Raw genomic sequence first — 20,559 nt, forward strand, 5'->3', positions numbered from 1 at the left:
TATATGAAAACTCTGCAAGATTGATTGGAAGGGGCCAAATATTTTGAGGAGAGAGGACACCAAAATAAGTATTATACTATTAAAAAAATTTGAGGGGGGACCATGCAGGTGGCGCCGCCCCTGATGGCTACCGCAAGTATTCAAAGAGCTTTTTCACTAACGAACCAAAATAGTGAAGAATAAACTGCGCAATCGAATCGAATGGAAGATAATTCAATGAATGATGATTGTTTGATTATTTTTATTGAAAGGAATGTGTTTCAAAGCGTTGATAAAGCAACATTTTCAAAATATGAAAATGTGAGGCGTGGACAATTGTAAAATGAAGACATTTATTTATAAATATAACTTATTAGGACATTCATATTTTTATATATTGAATTTTAGTATATTGACCCGACTGGATATGAATTCTGACTTTGCCAAAAGCAGAGAAGACTGATCCACATCTGGCTCTATAGGTAGATGAATTAGCAAGGCCTAATGCAGTAGCAGCGGCGCGTGATCCCTTTGCAGTCGCCCTCGGGGAACCCCTCCCCCTTGCAAGCCGCTACGCATTTTCCGACCTCATCACATGGCTCCTTGAACTTGGAGCTCGGGATCGGGCATTTCTTCGCCTCCGTCACCATTATTGTAGTGTTTGTTCCCATCTCTGCAAGCACACAATTACCACACATATATTCATTCATATGCATATTTATAAAACAACAAAAATGGGAGTTTTGGGTCAGTACAGCTCAGTTATGAAGAAAGGAAGAAGAAAAAGAAGGAGGAGGCAAACCAGTGGCCATGATCATTATCACAAAGAGAAGGACGTCTGTAAAGGAACGGAGAGATGAAGCCATGTTTTGCAAAGGATGAAGAAGATAGAGGAGAGTTTCTTTTTGGATATATAGTTTAAGTATGAGAAAATTATAGTTTATACCCCTAAAAAATATGTCAATTATTATTTATTAGTCAGTTGTACCTTAGTATCCCAATATCCCATCCATCCCTCATCATGAATGAACTCTTGCAATTTAGGCATTAACCCTTAAACTTATTTTTATTCAGTAGTGATGACTCTCATTCTTTGTAACATATTTTCACTTCATTCTTACCAATTTTGCACCAATTTTGGAATAGTTATTTGGGTCTCCGAACTAAAAAAAAAAGGTGAGTAATAGACATTTTTAGTCCTAGACTTATAGTGGCACAGATAATTTTAGTCCTCTATACAAAATTTTGCCATTTTTTGGGCAGACTTATCCTGATGAGGACAATTTTAGTCCTCTGTCTAAATTCCCATCTGTTGGCCGTTTGGGAAGGGGTAATTGTGTCAATTCATCCTACCTCCTTTTGAGGCCATGACTGAGGCCATACAATGCAGTAAGCAACTCTCTCTTGCGGAGTCTAAGTCAAGATCCTCAGTTTTTAGCATTCTGACGAAGCACTCCACGGCACTGCCGCTAAGTAGGGTTGCGCGGCCTTCCGGGCTGGCTGCGAGATTGTAGAGAACTAGGAGAATGGGACCTGTCATGTGACCGGATTTCACCATGGCAAGTAGAGCTTGAACGGAGTTGAGTCTCACCGTTCGGATTCTGAACGTAGAGAGTGGAGAAGCGGAGGGAGAGCTCCGAGAACGCCTATTGCCATTTTGTTCTGATCGTCTAAGACTAGGCTGAAGAGTGCGCTGGCGGCATGGTCCTGTGATTCCGGGGAATCGATCAGCAGCGAAATGATTCCAGAACACACTAATTTCACTTTGTTCCAGTTTTCTAACGACAGATTCTCCAACGCCGCCGCGGACCCAAAGAAGGGAGATCTGGGCACAATTGCACCAATCGCCAATAGCTTTTGCAGAGTAGATGTGCTAAAAGTAATAAAGATGGATCAGAGGTTTGGGGTCGTCGATAGTCAATGGAGTCCATGCATTTGACCGGGAACATATCAAAGCTCACATCCGGCCCACATGTAGAACCAACGATTGCTCGGGAATTCTGCCGCACCACGCTTCGCAGAATGTACAGGACAATATCCATTCCTTACAAGCAGTGATCCTCGGAGAACTGCGAAACCTTCCAAGCGATCGGAGACCAGGGAACCAATCGTTGGAGAGCTCGGAAAATGCCGAGAAATTTGGCTGGTGGCAAGAGCTTCCTCCACTAATTTCTATTTTCTTTTCGTTTCTAAAAATCCACTTTATTGGTTTCTGCGTTCCACCGCTATCCCCACCAATCAGCTGCCAACCAGAGTGCATGTACCATTTAACTACTATTTTCCTTGCTTTTCCATCCTCCAAATGCATTCTTCAGTAAGTGAGAAATATGCCACCACCCACATCCATCAACAGGAAGGTTCTTCCAGAATCTCCCTTGACTATTTTGGAGTTTGCTCTTGTTAAGACGTAGGCGACAGATGGGTCACTATGGACGACGCTACTCGACGGCGGCTTGGGACGGACGGGTAGCTGGCACGACGGAGCGGTGATTGAGTGTTGGATCCTCTGCAGCAATGGAAGACAGAGCTTGCATAGTGTTGGATTCTTTGACTCGTATATACACATGTGGTCCAAGTCTACAATGGAGCTAGCTATGTCAATGTAGATGTGCTAAAAAGTAATAAAGATGGGAATAGTATGTTACTGGTTGCGGTTGCTCCAGATCAAATTTTCTATGTTTTGCATCAATGGTTACCTATATTTGGTCTGCATGCCTGAGCATATAATGGTGGTGGAATGAATGTTGATAAAATGTGTCAATGCATGTCTCTCGGCTATTCTCAACATTTCCGGTCAAAGAAGAGGAACCCATGTTGTTTTCAATTCATCGTGGGAACCAACATTCTCGCCGGCAGCGCTTTCACCGGCGCCTCCATGAACCCAGCAGTCTTGGTCTAGGCGCTTTCACGAAGCCGGTGGCGCTTTCACCATCATGGTCTGGGCGTTTTCATCACCGGCAGTAGTGGGCTGGACATGGACTCATCACATTGAATGACAAAAATGTCCTTCACTTAGATGACCATCTAACAGGAATATAGATGGAGGACCAAAATTGTCCTCGTCCGGATAAGTCTGTCCAAAAAATGGCAAATTTTTTATGGAGGACTAAAATTGTCCAAGCCACTATAAGTCTAGGACTAAAAATGCCTTTTACTCTAAAAAAAAGTGTTTTATGCTCAAAGTGACTCAAATACACTATGTAGGAAGGAAAATGAAAAAAAAAAAAAAAAAAAAAAAAAAAAAGGACCAAAAGTTGATATTTTGGAGCAAAAAAACATTTAAAAAAAAAAAAAAAGGACCATGGAAGCAGAACTGGATAAAAAATGCGCAAAGGACTAGAGCCAGGAAGGATGATACATTGACGTGCCTTGTATTCCGCACGGACAGTGGCGAACCCGTGCGGGGTTCATGCGCCGAAATAATGGAGTGTGCCTATAAATACATCTTTTTCTCCTTTTACCCAAAGAGGGCCGCCACAACCACAATAACAGTAGGGAAAAGTTGTTGTTTAGGGTATTTTCTACTTTTGATGCTACTCTTTTGTTCTAGCTTTGTTACTCTGGCATATTTTGGATTATTATTGTGTTTATTTACTCTATGTTGTTGGATTCTAGTTTATTAAAACTATTTTCATTTCCATTTGTCTTATATATTGTTGAATGATGGTATTGATGAACGTTCTTGTGTTCTATCTGATCTTTACATTACGAGTGAGTAGAGTAGTTTAGGGGTTGAATAGTGGTGATTATTATATTTGGATGCGTACGTATTTAATATTTATTTCATTCAAGGGTTGAACCCCAACCTAGGGTTCTTGTTCTAGGGAGATGGTTAGTGTGATAGTGTTGATGGGTCTCTACACTACTTTATCAATACTTGTCTAGTATGGAATATTGGCAGCGGAATGAGCAAGAATATAATTCCACAGGTTTTTACACCACTAGACTCGTTGACTCATCCCTCAACCGCCATTATTCATAAGACCACATCTCACGACTTTCAAGCTCACTTACGAGAGTATGGATTGTTGAAGGCCGGTCTAGACTACTCGTGGTTACTGAATTGGCCTAACATTGGATCACGAGAGTAGCGTGTTCGTTAATCAATTTAGAGTTAGTAGTCTTGAATCCAATGGTGAAGTTTCTAACCCTCAATTCTTTGATTCATGACATCAAACCAATAACACCCGTTTCAATCACTAATCCTTTATTATTACTTTTATTCCATCATATGTAGTCTTATGTTTGCCCTGCTCAACTCGTATTATTATCTGTTTAGCTTCTATAAATTATTCAACGCTTGTGTCTAGATTTTATCTGGCAAACTAATCCAACAATCCCTAAGGATGATTAAGAATAAATTTATTTTTGTTTGTTCTGAATACGATCATACTTTTTCAAAGCGAATCAATTAGTTAACGTGAACTGGCCTAGTCTATCCCAAGAACTTTAAAAGATAAATATTCTTATTAATCAAATACAAATCATATATATCCAAGTTAGATGGTTAAAAATTTTGATCCATGTAATTTGATTCTATTCCAATATAAGGATAAAATCACGTAGTACATCTCTCCTTGGAATTGTTCCCAACCTATTCCCATACAAATTAGGACCACCTCCACCCCCTCTCGTGCAACCTAAAGGCTACGCCAGGCTATTTTTACGCCTCCAGAAGCATTGGCGCTTGAACCCTTTGCAGTCGCCGTCGGGGAACCCCTCCGCCTTGCAAGCCGGTGCGCAGTTTCCGCCTTCAATGCATGGCCCCTTGAACCTGGCGCTCGGGGTTGGGCAGTTCTTCGCCTCCGTCACCATTATTGTGTTTGTTCCCATCTCTGCAAGCACACAAAAATGGGAGTTTTGGGTCAGTACAGCTCAGTAAAGAAGAATGGAAGAAGAAGAAGAAGATCAAAGAAGGTGGAGGCAAACCAGTGGCCATGAACATTATCACAAAGAGAAGGGCGTCTGTAAAGGAACGGAGAGATGAAGCCATGTTTTGCAATGGATGAAGAAGATAGAGGAGTGTTTTTTTTGGATATATAGTTTAAGTATGAAAAAATTATAGTTTATACCCCTCAAAAATATGTCAATTATTAGTTGTACCTTAGTATCCCAATATCCCATCCATCCCTCATCATGAATGAACTCTTGCAATTTAGGCATTAACCCTTAAACTTTTTTTTTTTTTATTCAGTAGTGATGACTCTCATTCTTTGTAACTATTTTCACTTCATTCTTATCAATTTTGCACCAATTTTGGAATAGTTATTTGGGTCTCCGAACTAAAAAAGGTCTTTTATGCTCAGAGTAACACAAATACACTACGGAGGAAGGAAAATGAAAAAAAAAAAAAAAAAAAAGGACCAAAAGTTGATATTTTGGAGCAAAAATACATAAAAAAGGACCATTGAAGCAGAACTGGATAAAAAATGCGCAAAGGACTGGAGCCAGGAAGGATGATGCATTGACGCGCCTTGTCTTCTGCACGGGCAGTGGCAAACCCGTGCGGGGTTCGTGCGCCGAAATAATGGCACTGCTGGAAATTATCATTTTTCTGACCACTCATAAAAATGGTCGCAAAAAGTGAAATTATTTTAATTTTTCGTCAAAAGATTGGACTGAACAGAAAAATGTTGGATTTTCCGACCACCTTCTATTTGGTGGTCGAAAATGGTCTTTAAAAAAAATAGAAATTATTTATTGTATATAATGCTAAGATTAGACGTTAAGACTTGAGACTTGAGACTTGAGACTTGAGACTTAACCCTCATTTCATTTCATTTTTGCCGCTCATCCATTCTCACTTCTCACCTAAAAAAGCTCTCGCATCTCTGTCTCTCACCATCGCCGCTCAGTTCCGTCCATCGCTCAGTCTTCTCCGTCTGCGCCTCTCCACCCGTGGCTTGTCATCGACATAATATACGGAAGATATTTCCTCTCTTTCTCTCCCTCTTGGTAAGTGTTCTATGTTCATATTCGTTCTCTCCCTCAAATCAATCTTATTTGCGGATTTAGTGCTTCTGTGAATCTTTTCCTATCTATTCCTATTTGAATCTTTGCTTGTGACTTTTGCAGGATCAGAAGCCAAATGCTTCGTTTACTCGCAAAGCGTCAGTGAACTACACAAAGACACCTTCTCGTGAATCTTTGTAAAACAAGGTTTGTTTCTAGTTTAAAGCCTGAATGCTGTAATTCATGTTTAATTTTGTCCAAAATCTTCACTGAGTTTACAGTTCTTCTGCTTCTTCCTGCTTTAGTTCTGCTTGGTCAGTGGTTTAGGGTTGGTTGGTTGTAGGGTTCGGTGGTATGTTACTTGTATGTTAATTTTACATAGTAGTTGCTTCCACAGCTTTGAAATTAGTTATTTAGCTATCTTATTTGTGTTTTGTTTAATCAAATTTCTGGTTTGTGAGGTCTGAAGCAGCATTTCTTGGCTAGAATACTGGTATCTCCTTTAGGTCACCTAATTTTTAAAAGCTTTTGAGAGGAAAGTCGAAGTATAAATGTGCAAACAGAGGCTTATTGTCATTATTGATTTATTTGTTAACCAGTACTATGAGGAGACATAGGAGATAGATAACCCTTGTATTCTGATTTTGATTTCGACTCAATTTGAACTGAATTGTGGTTATCTATGATCCAGTAATTTTTTTCCTTTTCTTGCAATTCAGGAAATTTACTGAATTATTTGGTTTTACAGAGGTAAAATAGCTCACTTCTTGACTTCCGCGGATCAAATTTCTGTTGTCCAGCAACACAAACAGAAGACAGAAGAGAGGGAAAGATGAAGAACAAAAGCAGCTAATTAAAGAATGTTGTACACAGCCAGAAGAAACTGAGTAACACCAAGTTATTTTTTTGAGATGAATCTGTTATTTTTTTGAGATGAACAAGTTAGCAGATTTTTATGATGTGCTTTAGTTTTAGCAGCATTTACGAGTCTTAATGATGTGCTTTAGTTTTGTTTCTTTGACATGACTCTTATGGTAATTCTTATTGCATTCTAGGTGAATCCCCCTCTTCTACCTCAGTGCCTCTGATGTTGATAATTTAAACAATCCATTGGCTGTAGACAACAATCCTTAGCTAAAGGTGAGTGTTCAGTCTTTCTGAGATCGTCTGCTTCACATTTTGATATTATTTTACAGCAAGTAGCTTACAAAGAGAATCTGAGATTGTTTGCTTCACATTTTGGAAAGATTCAGTAAGTAATTGAAATCCTTGCAGCCTTGTAACCCAGCTGTTGGTGGGCTTGCAAAGTCCCAGTTCGTACCTGAAGTGGACGCATTAGGTGGTGAAATTGGAAAGGTAGCTGACAGGTAAATCCCAACTAAGAAATTATGTTATAATGCTTAAGGGAGCAAAGGCTGAAGTATATTAGCCTTCCTGCTAAAACAGAGGCCAAGATGTACTCCCATGAACTTAATGGGGGGTTTTTTGAATGCGGACTTTCATTTGTGTTAGGGAAATATGTTAGCTCATTATACAAACAAGATGAGTTTTACGAGGCAAAAAAAAACCATCTAAATTATGGTTGTGTACTCATCCCGGTGGTAAAATTTTATCCAGCTATTTCATAAAGAGACAGCTGAATCAATCAAAGGCTTGACTAAGGTAACCTACTACTCCATGGTACATGAGTTTTGAATAAATCTCATTAGTAATAGGAGAGTATTTAGCTTACCATATCCAAGGTTTGAGCTACAATTGCCTTTTGTTTATACTTGAGAAATTGCTTTTATTTGACCTTAATAATAGTCCTTTTATTTGGAGCTTTTGTTGTCCAAGACTTTAATAGTTATTATCCATTTATGGTTTAGAACTTTATATAGATGCTTATAACTCATTTGTAGTAACACTTAAGAATAGACCAATAGTTAACAATTTATTAATTTATTCTCCTCAAATTAGTATTTTTAAATTTGGGTAAAAGCTAAAGCTTTGTTATGTCTGAATGAGTTGGTTGATTCCATGTGTTTAACAAATGAGGCAATGATGTTGAACTGCATTACTCCATTTAAGAGAGCTCTAACCATCCCTGGTTAGATATTTAAAAATAGAGTGCAATTCAAAATCTGAGATGAAACATGATAAAGCTAGCTTGTTAATATATTTCTGCTTCTTTCAGCTGCCTAATAGTGAAAATGCCTAATCTGCAGAAGGACACTAGAAACACTGATGATTGAACAGGCTGCTTCCATACTGCAAATATGTCCTGGGAACTTGTGTCTTTTCTGTTTATACATTTAGAATTAAGAGACTAATAGAAATGCCATATTTTGACTTGTTTTAAATTTTCAACTGTATATCGATGAATGAATTCTCTTCAAGCATATGAAATGTGTATTTTATGTTTTTCAGCAAATATTTTACCAGCTTGGAACAATATATATATATATATATATATATATATATATATATATATATATATATATATATATATATATATATATATTGATTTCATTACAGAGGATTCCTCTGTAGTGAAATGAATTTTTTTAATTGACTGCGTCCAGTTTTCCGACCACCAAAGTGGTCGAAATTTTCGACCACCAGGTGGTCGGAAAATCTGGACCCGCCTAACTATTCTCTTGGCCATTTTTTCCGACGGCTTTAGAAAAGTGGTTACTCTTACCGACCACTCTCTCTGGTGGTTGGAAATAGCTAGGGGGATTTTTCCGGATACCCAAATTGGTCGGAAAAGAGGTCGGAATAAGCGTTTCCGACCTAATTAAGGCCATTTCCGACCACTTTTCGGTGGTCGGAAAATAGCAAATTTCCAGCAGTGTGGAGTGTGCCTATAAATACATCTTTTTCTCCTTTTACCCAAAGAGGGCCGCCACAACCACAATAACAGTTGGGAAAAGTTGTTGTTTAGGGTATTTTCTACTTTTGTAGCTACTCTTTCGTTCTAGCTTTGTTACTCTGGCATATTTTGGATTATTATTGTGTTTATTTATTCTATGTTGTTGGATTCTAGTTTATTAAAACTATTTTCATTTCCATTTGTTTTATATATTGTTGAATGATGGTATTGATGAATGTTCTTGTATTCTATCTGATCTTTGCATTATGAGTTAGTAGAGTAGTTTAGGGGTTGGATAGTGGTAATTATTATATTTGGATGCGTACGTATTTAATATTTATTTCATTCAAGGGTTGAACCCCAACCTAGGGTTCTTGTTTTAGGGAGATGTTTAGTATGATAGTGTTGATGGGTCTTTGCACTACCTTATCAATACTTGTCTAGTATGGAATTTTGACAACCGAATGAGCAAGAATATAATTCCACGGGTTTTTACACCACTAGACTCATTGACTTGTCCCTCAACCGCCATTATTCATAAGACCACATCTCACGAGTTTCAAGGTCACTTATGAGAGTATGGATTGTTGAAGGTTGGTCTAGACTACTCGTGCTTACCGAATTGGCCTAACATTAAATTACGAGAGTCGAGAGTTGCGTATTAGTTAATCAATTTAGAGTTAGAAGTCTTGAATCCAAAGGTGAAGTTTCTAACCCTTAATTCTTCGATTCATGGCATCAAACCAATAACACCCGTTTCAATCACTAATCTTTTATTATTACTTTTATTCCATCTCAACTCGTATTATTATATGCTTAACTTCTATAAATTATTCAACGCGTGTATCTAGATTTTTTCTGGCAAACTAATCCAACAATCCCTAAGGACGATTAAAAATAAATTTATTTTTGTTTGTTCTGAATACGACCATACTTGTTCAAAGCAAATCAATTAGTTGACGTGAACTGGCCTAGTCAATCCCAAGAACTTTAAAAGATAAATATTCTTCTTAATGAAATACGGATCATATATATCCAAGTTAGATGGTTAAAAATTTTGATCCATGTAATTTGATTCTATTCCAATATAAGGATAAAATCACGTAGTACATCTCTCCTTGGAATAGTGCCAACCTATTCCCATACAAATTAGGACCACCTCCACCCCTCTCGTGCAACCTGAGGGCTACGCCAGGCTATTTTTACGCTTCAATTGAGACCCGAACCGACCTCTCTTATGACGAAATTGAGCCAAGTACCTTGTGGTCTATTGGCACCAAATTATACTCTCATCAATCCTTATACCATATACCACAATCTTATTAATCCTTATACTATGGGCCAAGGTTCATTGTGCACTGTGAACCTTGGTACATATGTATGCGTCTTATGTTATGAATTTTTGTGTCTTGTATTATGAAATTTTGTACTTTACGAGTATGAATTTTAATTTGTACCTGAAATAAATTAGTAATTATGTCTTATGTTATGAATTTCTGTGTCTTGTGTTGTTTATGCCTATGAACATAACTTATATATGTAAATCAGATTTGAAAAATAATTAAATATATAACATGTGCATATGTCTTGTGTTGTAATTTTTTATATATCGTGTTATGAAATTTTTTTACCTTACGAATATGAATATGTATCTCGTCATTTTGATTCAAGATTCATAATGTTATGTGGACCTTATCCCATGATATAAATTGCCCAATCTCATCACTATTGCGGTTTATTAATGCGCCTCTCCAACCCAACACTGTAACACTCTTTGCCCAATCCCAAGAAAATTCAGACACATTAGATACTCAGCAAATTATACCATGGACGGTCTACCTTGCATTGTGGATATTGATCCAAAAATAACCTCAGATTCTATATCTGCCATTGTCACATTCTGTACTTGCAATTAACCGATTTTGTACTTATAAACAAATTGAATGTACATCACATGGTAATAACATGCACATAAACTATTAACTGCAGATACATAACATGTTAACCAATATCTTATGTTTTTGCAAGTAACATATTATGTACTTATAATTAACAATTTATATGTCTATAGTTATCATGCTATGTGCCTTCAATTTGTTTATAGATACATAAATAGCTAAGTGCATGCAGGTACATAATGTGTTAATTGCTACACATAATTTTTGTATGTATTATAGGTTATTAAAAGGGGATATCATTTTTCCATCACATTATAACAATAATAAAATGAAAACAATATTGCTAGTAAAGGATCAATACATGATGACATGATTATTTTGGTTACATAAAAAACATGCAAGACTTTTAATACAATTGGAAACTAATCCACTTTAAGGTAACATGGTGTTTATTTTCTTCAAATTTAGATAACAAATTGAGCTTTAGTTGGCGGGAAATATATGTTATTTCACAGGTATCTTATCGGCAACATAATTAGGGATGACATTTTGTCCGTCTCCGGCGGGGACAGAAATGAAAAAAGAAAAAATTTAGGAAACGGAGATGGAGATACCCCTCTCTGTCCCGCCATGTTCCCGTATAATTATTATAATTAAATAAAAATAAAAATAAATAAATAAATTTTAATTTTTTAAATTAAAATGTAAGTTTTTACTCTTTAAAATTAAAAATTATACTAATTTAAGATTTTGACTAAGAGTTGATCGAGGACGGAGATTCCCGTTCCGGCTAAATTCCCGTAGAGACGGAAACCCTATTTTCAATTCCCCGCCGGGGATGAGGACGGAGTACTCCCAGTCCCCGTCCCGTCCCGTTGCCATCCCTAAACACAATTAGGTTTGAAATAATAAAATCCCATGACATATATCTTAGAAAGAAATAATGGAGAATGGGAGAGGGCAAATCGGTGTCCATGAAGATCATCACAAGAGTAATGCAGTGGCAATAAACAACGAAATAATCTTTTGATGAGAACGAAAGAGGGTTTTGGGGGAAATGCAAATGCTGTGGGTGGGGACTTCACTATATCAGTTAGTGAGGTACTAAAACATTTAAGCTTTCGTAGGGTTCTTTATATAAGTATACTTAGATAACTCATAACTAAGTAGAGGGTAAAATGAAAGTACCATACATTGTCTCGAAAGGGGTACGTCTTAGCTTCGTGATATATGGTTTTGCTGGTATCAAAAAATCACGAGTTTAATTCTGATCCTTGTTAATATTCTTTCGATTAAACTAAACCCGTCATTTATGACTTATCTTTAATTTGTTGTGTGAATTTTTTAAAAATAATGTTACATACTTATTACATTTCGAGTGGTGATTGGTAATATAATGCCAATGCACAATTTCTAATGAGAAAATTGTAAAAAATGCCCCTCTATAATATGTCAATTATCAATGTCACCCCTGAATTATGAGTGGTTAAATGTTGCCCCTCAATTACCAAAACGGTGCACATATAGCCCTTCCCGTAACGGACATGTGGTTCCCCGTTAGTGTACGAAATCGTTAAGTCGGAGTAAATATGTAATTTAGTGTACGACATCGTTAAGTCGGAGTAAATATGTAATTTAGTTATTTTTTCCCTCCCTCAATTCGAAGTACCAGCGATGGACAGCGGTGGGGAACCACAGGTCCGTTACGGGAGGGGCTATATGTGCACCATTTTGATAATTAATGGGCAACATTTACACCACTCATAATTCAGGGTTGGCATTGATAATTGACATATTATAGGGGGACATTTTTTACAATTTTTCCATTTTTAATTAGTGTTAGAAGTTAGGCCAGTAGACAACATAGTTTTCTTAAACTTGTTTGCCATTATATTAATGTGACCGCGGTTTGCGGCGCTTAAAATTTGTGTTAATGAGAAAACAAAGGAGAAATTAGTTGATAACTTCAGACAAGAAAACTGAAAACGTACGACACATGAAACAACTGAGTACATGTAATTACCAGCTAGCAAGCAAGCAAGAGAACCAATTCAAACACCATGAGAGATGGTAAAGCAGCAGATCGACTCCTCTGGTACGCAACGGCTACCAGGGGCAGAGCCAGGATTAAGTGATGCGGGGCCAATTAGAATATAAGAGTAAATAATTAAATATATTAATATTCATCCAATATATTTCAAACATGCATTATTAAATCTACTAAAACAGAGTAGCAAACTAATATATATATATTTTTTTAATATTGTGCCTACTCATGATGTATACATAATCACCCTAGGCTTATGTTAATCTTAATTTATTCTTTGCTTTAAATTAATATCTATTTTATATATCTAATTCTTTGTTTATGTAATCGCCATCCTCTTTGACTTGGAAGACCGAAGCCGTCATTAATATAATATAATGCAGTTATTCTGAATGTTGCTTGAAGAGAAATGAAAATATACAATACCAAACTCAATGAAATTAAAGATTCAAAACTTCAAAGATATATGAAAAAATACCAAGTTACTCATCGGAGAAGATAAGAATTGATATTGTGAAAAACCTAGAAAATAGAAAATGTATTCTGCAAGATTGATTGGGAGGGGCCAAATATTTTGAGGAAGGACACCAAAATAAGTATTATACTATTAAAAAAAAAATTGAGGGGGCCGAGGCCCCCTGCACAATGCAGTGTTCAAAGAGCTTTTTCGAACCAAAATAGTGAAGAATAAACTGTATAATTAAATTAAATGGAAGATAATTCGATGAATGATGATTGTTTGATTATTTTTATTGAAATAAATGTGTTTCAAATTGCATGTTCATAAAGCAACATTTTCAAAATATGAAAATGCGCGGCGTGGACAGTTGTAAAATTAAAACATTTATTTATAAATATAACTTATTACCACATTCATATTTTTATATATCAAATTTAGTATATTGACCAGACTGAATTTGAATTCTGATTTTGCCAAAAGCAAAGAGAAGAGTAATCCACATCTGGCTCTATAGGTAGATGAATTAGCAACGCTTAATGCAGAAGCATTGACGCTTGAACCCTTTGCACTCGCCGTCGGGGTACCCCTCCTCCTTGCAAGTCGGTGCGCAATTTCCGCCCTTAACACATGGCCCCTTGAACAGGGCGCTCGGGGTCCTCGGGCAGTTGTTCGCCTCCGTCACCATTATTGTGTTTCTTCCCATGTCTGCAAGCACACAAAAGTGGGAGTTTTGAGTCAGTACAGCTCAGTTAAGAAGTAAGGAAGAACGTAATATAAATAATATATAAATAATATAGAACGATGTCGTAAAAGTCGTTGGGGACAGTATATTATATTAATTGCCGTAGGAATTGACTATTACAGAAATCCGATAGGACATAGTGTGTAATAAGTGTAGAATATAGATTGAATCGCCCTTTGTTAGGACAAGAAGGGGGTTTTTATACAAGCCAAACCCCCCAACCGCCTCCCCCTAAATCGGGGGTGGTTAGATCTCAAGTTTGACCGGGCTCGGGTGGACCGGGTCGGGTCCCGAGCTCGGGTGGTGCCGAGCTCGGGTAGGACCGAGTTCCCCGACCCGAGCTCCGCGTAGGTCGGGTCGGGTCGGGGCACCTCCATGGTGCTCCGGGTCCGTGTTGGTCTTGGGCACCTCCATAGTTCCCCGGGTCCGTGTTGGTCTTGGGCACCTCCATGGTGCCCCGGATCCGTGTTGCTCCTGGACTCCAATGTGGTGCCGCCCCGGGTCCATGTTGCTCATGGGTTCCACCGTGATGTTCCGGGTCCTTGTTGCTATCCCGGGTCGGGTCATGGGTATAATATATCCATAAGAACTCTTGCTATTTAGACAATAACCCTCATTTGGATGGATAAAGCTACGGGGACAAAAGAATTTTTACCATCTAACATGACAATTAAACTTTTTTTATTCAGTAATGATGACTCTCATTCTTTGTAACATATTTTCACTTCATTCTTACCTATTTTGCACCAATTTCGGAATAGTTATTTGGGTCTTTGAACGTTAAAAAACAAAAAACAAAGTGTTTTATGCTCAGAATGATTCAAAAATACACTTTGGAGGAAGGAAAATGAACAAAAAAAAAGAAAAAAAAGATCAAAATTAAAGTTGATATGTTGGAACAAAAATACATCAAAAAGGACCATGGAAGCAGAACAAGAAAAAAAACGTGCAAAGGACTGGAGCCAGGAAGGATGATGCATTGACGCGTCTTGTCTTCTGCACGGGCAGTGGCATACCCATGCAGGGTTCGTGCGCCGAAACCTTGGAGTGTGCCTATATATATACATCTTTTTCTCCTTTTACCCAAAGAGGACCGCCACAGCCACAATAACTGTAGGGAAAAGTTGTTTAGGGTATTTTCTACTTTTGTAGCTACTCTTTTGTTCTAGCTTTGTTACTCGCATATCTTGGATTATTATTATTGTGTTTATTACTCTATGTTGTATTATCAAAATAAATAAATAAATAAATAAATTTACTCCATGTTATTGGATTCTAGTTTATTAAAGCTATTTTCATTTCATTTGTCGTATATTGTTGAATGATGGTATTGATGAATGTTCTTGTCTTCTATCTTTACATTATGAATGAGTAGAATAGTTTAGGGGTTGGATAGTGATGATTATTGTATTTGGATGTGTATTTAATATTTATTTCATTCAACGATTGAAACCCAACCTAGGGTTCTTGTTCTAGTGAGATGGTTTAGTGTGATAGTGTTGATGAGTTTCTGTACTACCTTATCAATATAATACTTGTCTAGTATGGAATATTGGTAGTCGAATGGGTAAGAATTCCACGGGTTTTTACACCACTAGACTCGTTGACTCGTCCCTCATATGACATTATTCTTAAGACACATCTCACGACTTTCAAGCTTACTTATGAGAGTATGGAATGTTGAAGATTTAGACTACTCATGCTTACCAAATTGATCTAACAATGGATCACGAGAGTGATGTATTAGTTAAGCAATTTGGAGTTAGTAGTCTTGAACCCAAAGTTTCTAACCCTCAATTCTTTGACTCATGGCATTCAACCAATAACACCCATTTCAATCACTAGTCCTTTATTATTACTTTTAAATCAACCCATTTCAATGTAGTGTTAGAAGTTAGCTAGGCCAGTAGATCAGACAACATAGTTTTTTAAAACTTGTTTACCATTATATTAATGTGACCGCGATTTGCGGTGCTTAAAATTTGTGTGAATGAAAAAACAAAAGAGAAATTAGTTGATAACTTCAGACAAGAAAACTGAATAACGTATGAAATTAAACATGAAACAACTGAATACATGTACTGGTAAAGCAGTAGACTCCGATCCGCTGGTAGGCGATGGCTACCGCAAGTGTTAAAAGAGCTTTTTCAGTAATGAACGAGTGAAGAATAGACTGCGCAATCAAATAGAAGATAATTCTATGAATGATTGTTTCATTATTTTATGTTAGGAATTAGGATCAAGCGCTTACAACTCACACAAAAAACTATAGCTAGTAACGAATGCGCAACTCTTTTTCTTATTTATAGACCGTCATCACATTGTCCGAAATAGGTTGGGAGCTGGACTTGGCCATTAGGAGTTTTTACCGGCCTCCGCCCAACAATCCCCCAGCCACCGGGTACTAGACATGGTCCCTTATCTTCACCGGGCCCTGCCCAACAATTCCCCCTTCCCAGCACCAACCAATTTAATTGTTATTGCTGGGTTAATCGAATCCGTGACCTGATACCACTTGTTAGGATCAAGCGCTTACCACTCACGCCAAAAGCTATAGCTAGTAGCGAAGGCGCAACTTAATTCCTTATTTATAGACCATCGTCACATTGTTCCAGACAGACTAGGTGCTGACGAACTTGTCCCTTAGGGGCTTTAATTTTACCGCCTCTGCCCAACAATCCCCAACCACCAGATACTAGACATGACTTCTTTATCAGCCCTACCCAACATTTTAATTGAAGTGTTGATAAAGCAATATTTTCAAAATATAAAAATCCATGGTGCACAATTGTAAAACTAAAACATTTATATATAAATATAACTTATTACATTCATATTTTTATATATGGAATTTAGTATATTGACCCAACTGAATTTGGATTCTGGCTTTGCCAAAGAGCAAAGACAAGACTGATCCATTGCATGGTTGGATTTGTAACATTTATTTAGCCATACACACACAGCATCTGCCTAGCTATATAGGTAGATAGATGATCGAATTAGCAAGGCTTAATGCAGACGCATTTGCGCAAAACCCCTTTGCAGTCGCCGTGGGGGAACCCCTCCGACAAGCAAACCGTTGCGCAGTTTTTGTCACTAGTACATGGCCCCTTGAATTGCCCGCTCGGCGACTCGCAATTCCTCGCCTCCGTCACCATTATTGTGTTTCTTCCCACCTCTGCACGCACACAATTACCACACACATTCATTCATATGCATATTTATAAATAAACAACAAAAAACGGGAGTTTTGGGTCAGTACAGCTCTGTTAAGAAGAAAGGAAGAAGAAGAAGGAGGAGGAGGCAAACCAGTGGCCATGAACAGTATCACAAAGAGAAGGGCATCTGCAAATGAACGGAGAGAAGAAGCCATGTTTTGCAAAGGATGAAGAAGATGGAGGAGTGTTTTTCGGATATATAGCTTTAAGAGGAAAGCCCACGTTTACCTCCGGGCAAATTATTATGTGGGCAAGTTATATTGTGCACGACGGCGCACAATGCATTGTGTACCAGGCAAGGTACACAATGCATTGTGCGCTATGGTCAAAACAACGTCGTTTTCTGCTTTTGTCGTTTAATTTTTTTTTTTAAAAAAAATTTCTGTTTCGGATGTACATAATTGTATAGTAGAATACACATAAACTCTTTATATAATACACATAATTTAACATAATACATAATACACATAAACTCTTAATAGAATACACATAAACACAAATGTTAAAAAAAAAAAAAAAAAAAAAAAAAAAAAAAAACTTTAACGGGATTGGACGGACGGAACGGTGTCCGTCACGTCAACTACCCACACAACTTATAAAAACGACGTTGTTCATAATTGCAAGATGGGCCCTGGTCCATGGTAAGGTTAATTACTTTCGGACAATTGCACTATGCCATTTTAAATTTTACCAAAAATAATATAGATTTAACTCGTTATAGACTTATAGTTGTGGGGAAGAATGTTTAAACAATCGTTATGCGTTGGACCCGTGTCCAGCATGCTTGCTGGACACGGGTAACAGTGCCGTTAGGCACTGTTATCTTCTTCTTCTTTTTTTTTTTTTTTTTTTTTTTTTTTTTTTTTTTTTTTTTAATTTCAGACAGCTTCGTTATAGGTGTATATGTTCATAATTTTGTTACTATATGTTAATAACTGTACATTCATAACTCCATAACTGTACGTTCATAACTCTATAACTGTACATTCATAACTCCATAACTGTACATTCATAACTCCATAATTGTAAATTCATAATTTTCGAAGCTCTATGTTCACAATTTTAGAGCTCTATGTTCATAATTTTAGAGCTCTATGTTCATAATTGTAAGTTCATAATGTTAGAGCTCTTTGTTCATAATTCGATCAATAAATGTACATTCATAATTCCATAATGTAGATTCATAATCTCATAATTGTAGATTCATAACTCCATAACTGTACATTCATAACTCCATAACTGTACATTCATAATCTTCGAAGCTCTATATTCACAATTTTAAAGCTCCATGGTCATAATTTTATCACTATATATGTTCATAATTGTAAGTTCATAATGTTAGAGCTCTGCGTTCATAATTTCATAATTGCATAACTGTACATTCATAACGGCATAGCTGTACATTCATAATTCAAAAAAAAATAACGCCGTTAACGACAAAACGCGCGCGATTTTTTTTTTTTTAACTAAATGACGCGTTTTTTTTTTTAAAAACGACGTCGTTTTGGGCCCGTGTCCACAGTTCATTGTGGACACGGGTCCAGGGCATAATTTGCCGTGTTTAAATTAGTCATCAAACTGAATACAAAAATACAATTAGATCGTTGAACTAAAAGAATGTGTAATTAAATCTCTTAAGTAGCTAAATTTTTTCAATTATACCAAATAGAAGGTTGATCCCTTCCTCAACTGGTTATCATTCCACGTAGCACATATGTATATATTAAATTAAACATATCTTTAAAATTATATTTTTAAATTAAACATTATTACTATTATTATTAGTCTTCCCAAATTCTCAAATTACGTACATGTTTTCCTCAAAACCTCCAGAACCTGCGAACTAGAATACATAAAACAGAATATAAGCAACGAACTTGTTCAAATTATGTTATAAATTAAACATTATTTCACTCATTGCTCGCTATTCGCTCAAACGGTTCACAGGTTTGCTCGCAAGTTCATAGGTTCGAATGTTGCATTGCAGACATCAAATGGTTTGCAAGTTTGGAGTTTCACTCACAAGTTCACAGGTTTACAAGTTCGTAGGTTTGTCATTGCAGACTGAATGAGGGATTTGGGCGATTGGAGATTTTGGAAAAAAATATCCTTGTAATTTGGGGATTTGGGGAGGCTAATAATAAAAGTAAGGGAAAAATACAATTTTAGTACATCAATTGTTCCTTACTAGTAGTTTTAGTCCCTAACATTTTACCGTTTCATATATACATCCCTAACTACTCAAAAAAGTTGCAGTATATTTAACAACTGGAGCAACAAAAATTATTAAACTATATTAAAACTTTACTTAGTACACGAGTATTTTAGTACTTTTTTTTATGTTTCTTCTTTAATTATAATATTGTTTAGTGTCAATATTTTATTTGTAAAAAAAAAAACATGATTTTAACAAGGTCATGTAAGAAAAGTAGGGACGATGTGCCACAATCGAAAAGGAAAATTTTAGGGAAGAGTGTTATCAAATCTCTATTTCACATATGAAATACAAAAACTGACAATGTTATAAAGAACAAAGATAATAAAATTTTAAAATATCCATATACAAAGTACAATTTTAATAGTGTTTAATAACTTTGGTGTACTTTTAGGGGTTAAAATGCAACTTTTTGAAGAACTAGGAGTGTATGTTGCCATGGTAAAAAAATTAGGGACTAAAATCGTTAGCAATGAACAATTAAGGGACTAAAATTACATTTTTTCCTAAAAGTAATAGCATTTAATTTAAAAATATAATTAAAAATATGTTTAATTTAATATGCACGTACGCGAAATATGGCAGGGGTAGCATGTTGAGGAAGGCATTAACCTGCTATTTAGTATAATTAAACAAATTTGACTACTTGAAAGATCTAATTACATATTTTTTTAGTTCAATTACCTTATTGTATTTTTATATTCAGTTCAATGGTCAATTTAAACGTTTTCCTAGTTATAAATAATTCGTATAAGCACTTCAAGACATATCTTTAATTTACTCACACACCAAAACTTGAATGTACAGGCCGATGATACCCTCAGGTTTGCCGTTTGAGTGCTAATCTTTCAAAAATAACTTTGAAAAGTAGTCTTTATTGGGTTGGGTTTCTCCCTATGTGATAAATAGATCAATTTAGATTAAGCTTGTTTGTATCCACTATAATATATATTTGCTTTGTTGAGCCTGCAATTTCTTGTAATCTCTGAACCTCTATAATATAATGTTAACTTTTGTTATCCTCTTGAGGAAGTTTCTAACATTCATTAAAGAGTTAATACCTGGTCCTCCGAGTATTAGCGATTTACTAGTTGTGGTCATCCGACTTTTAAATGACCTCCAATGATACTCCATGTTTTAAAAAATAATCTTCAGTGATCCTTTTAGGATGTCTCGTAGTCATTTTAAACTCGG

General features: G+C 36.4%; 3 protein-coding genes and 1 long non-coding RNA gene across 7 annotated transcripts; 1 reads left to right on the forward strand and 3 right to left on the reverse strand.

Moving 5' to 3' along the window:
• Positions 1-268: 268 nt before the first annotated feature.
• On the reverse strand, positions 269-892 carry LOC109174302 (defensin D2-like). The gene is made up of 2 exons (XM_019323540.1): positions 782-892; positions 269-652 (listed from the first exon to the last, which is right to left on the reverse strand). Exons 1-2 carry the CDS (start codon positions 843-845, stop codon positions 471-473), a joined length of 246 nt encoding a protein of 81 aa, XP_019179085.1. The 5' UTR covers positions 846-892; the 3' UTR covers positions 269-470.
• Positions 893-4,590: 3,698 nt separating this feature from the next.
• On the reverse strand, positions 4,591-4,973 carry LOC109174300 (defensin-like protein). The gene is made up of 2 exons (XM_019323539.1): positions 4,909-4,973; positions 4,591-4,814 (listed from the first exon to the last, which is right to left on the reverse strand). Exons 1-2 carry the CDS (start codon positions 4,970-4,972, stop codon positions 4,627-4,629), a joined length of 252 nt encoding a protein of 83 aa, XP_019179084.1. The 5' UTR covers position 4,973; the 3' UTR covers positions 4,591-4,626.
• Positions 4,974-5,783: 810 nt separating this feature from the next.
• LOC109174306 lies at positions 5,784-8,344 on the forward strand. Of its 4 annotated transcripts, XR_002053049.1 has the most exons (7): positions 5,784-5,934; positions 6,055-6,138; positions 6,680-6,818; positions 6,987-7,071; positions 7,207-7,298; positions 7,549-7,593; positions 8,139-8,344. It is a non-coding gene; the product is annotated as an uncharacterized LOC109174306 (long non-coding RNA). The 4 variants fall into 4 exon arrangements; XR_002053048.1 differs by lacking the exon at positions 7,549-7,593; XR_002053050.1 differs by lacking the exons at positions 7,549-7,593; positions 8,139-8,344 and adding an exon at positions 7,444-7,537.
• An 8,379-nt stretch (positions 8,345-16,723) lies between these two features.
• On the reverse strand, positions 16,724-17,361 carry LOC109174304 (defensin D2-like). Its single transcript, XM_019323544.1, has 2 exons — positions 17,242-17,361; positions 16,724-17,110 (listed from the first exon to the last, which is right to left on the reverse strand). The coding sequence occupies exons 1-2, from the start codon at positions 17,303-17,305 to the stop codon at positions 16,932-16,934; spliced, it is 243 nt and encodes an 80-aa protein (XP_019179089.1). The 5' UTR covers positions 17,306-17,361; the 3' UTR covers positions 16,724-16,931.
• Between the last annotated feature and the right edge of the window lie 3,198 nt (positions 17,362-20,559).

This window comes from Ipomoea nil, unplaced genomic scaffold (genome assembly GCF_001879475.1).
Source record: "Ipomoea nil cultivar Tokyo-kokei standard unplaced genomic scaffold, Asagao_1.1 scaffold0600, whole genome shotgun sequence".
NCBI lineage: Eukaryota > Viridiplantae > Streptophyta > Magnoliopsida > Solanales > Convolvulaceae > Ipomoea > Ipomoea nil.

Coding starts and splice junctions, on each gene's coding strand:
- LOC109174304 (XM_019323544.1), bottom strand. CDS start 17,305: ATGGCTTCTTCTCTCCGTTCATTTGCAGATGCCCTTCTCTTTGTGATA. Junction 17,111..17,241: donor GATACTGTTCATGGCCACTG/GTTTGCCTCCTC, acceptor GTGTGCGTGCAG/AGGTGGGAAGAAACACAATA.
- LOC109174302 (XM_019323540.1), bottom strand. CDS start 845: ATGGCTTCATCTCTCCGTTCCTTTACAGACGTCCTTCTCTTTGTGATA. Junction 653..781: donor GATAATGATCATGGCCACTG/GTTTGCCTCCTC, acceptor GTGTGCTTGCAG/AGATGGGAACAAACACTACA.
- LOC109174300 (XM_019323539.1), bottom strand. CDS start 4,972: ATGGCTTCATCTCTCCGTTCCTTTACAGACGCCCTTCTCTTTGTGATA. Junction 4,815..4,908: donor GATAATGTTCATGGCCACTG/GTTTGCCTCCAC, acceptor GTGTGCTTGCAG/AGATGGGAACAAACACAATA.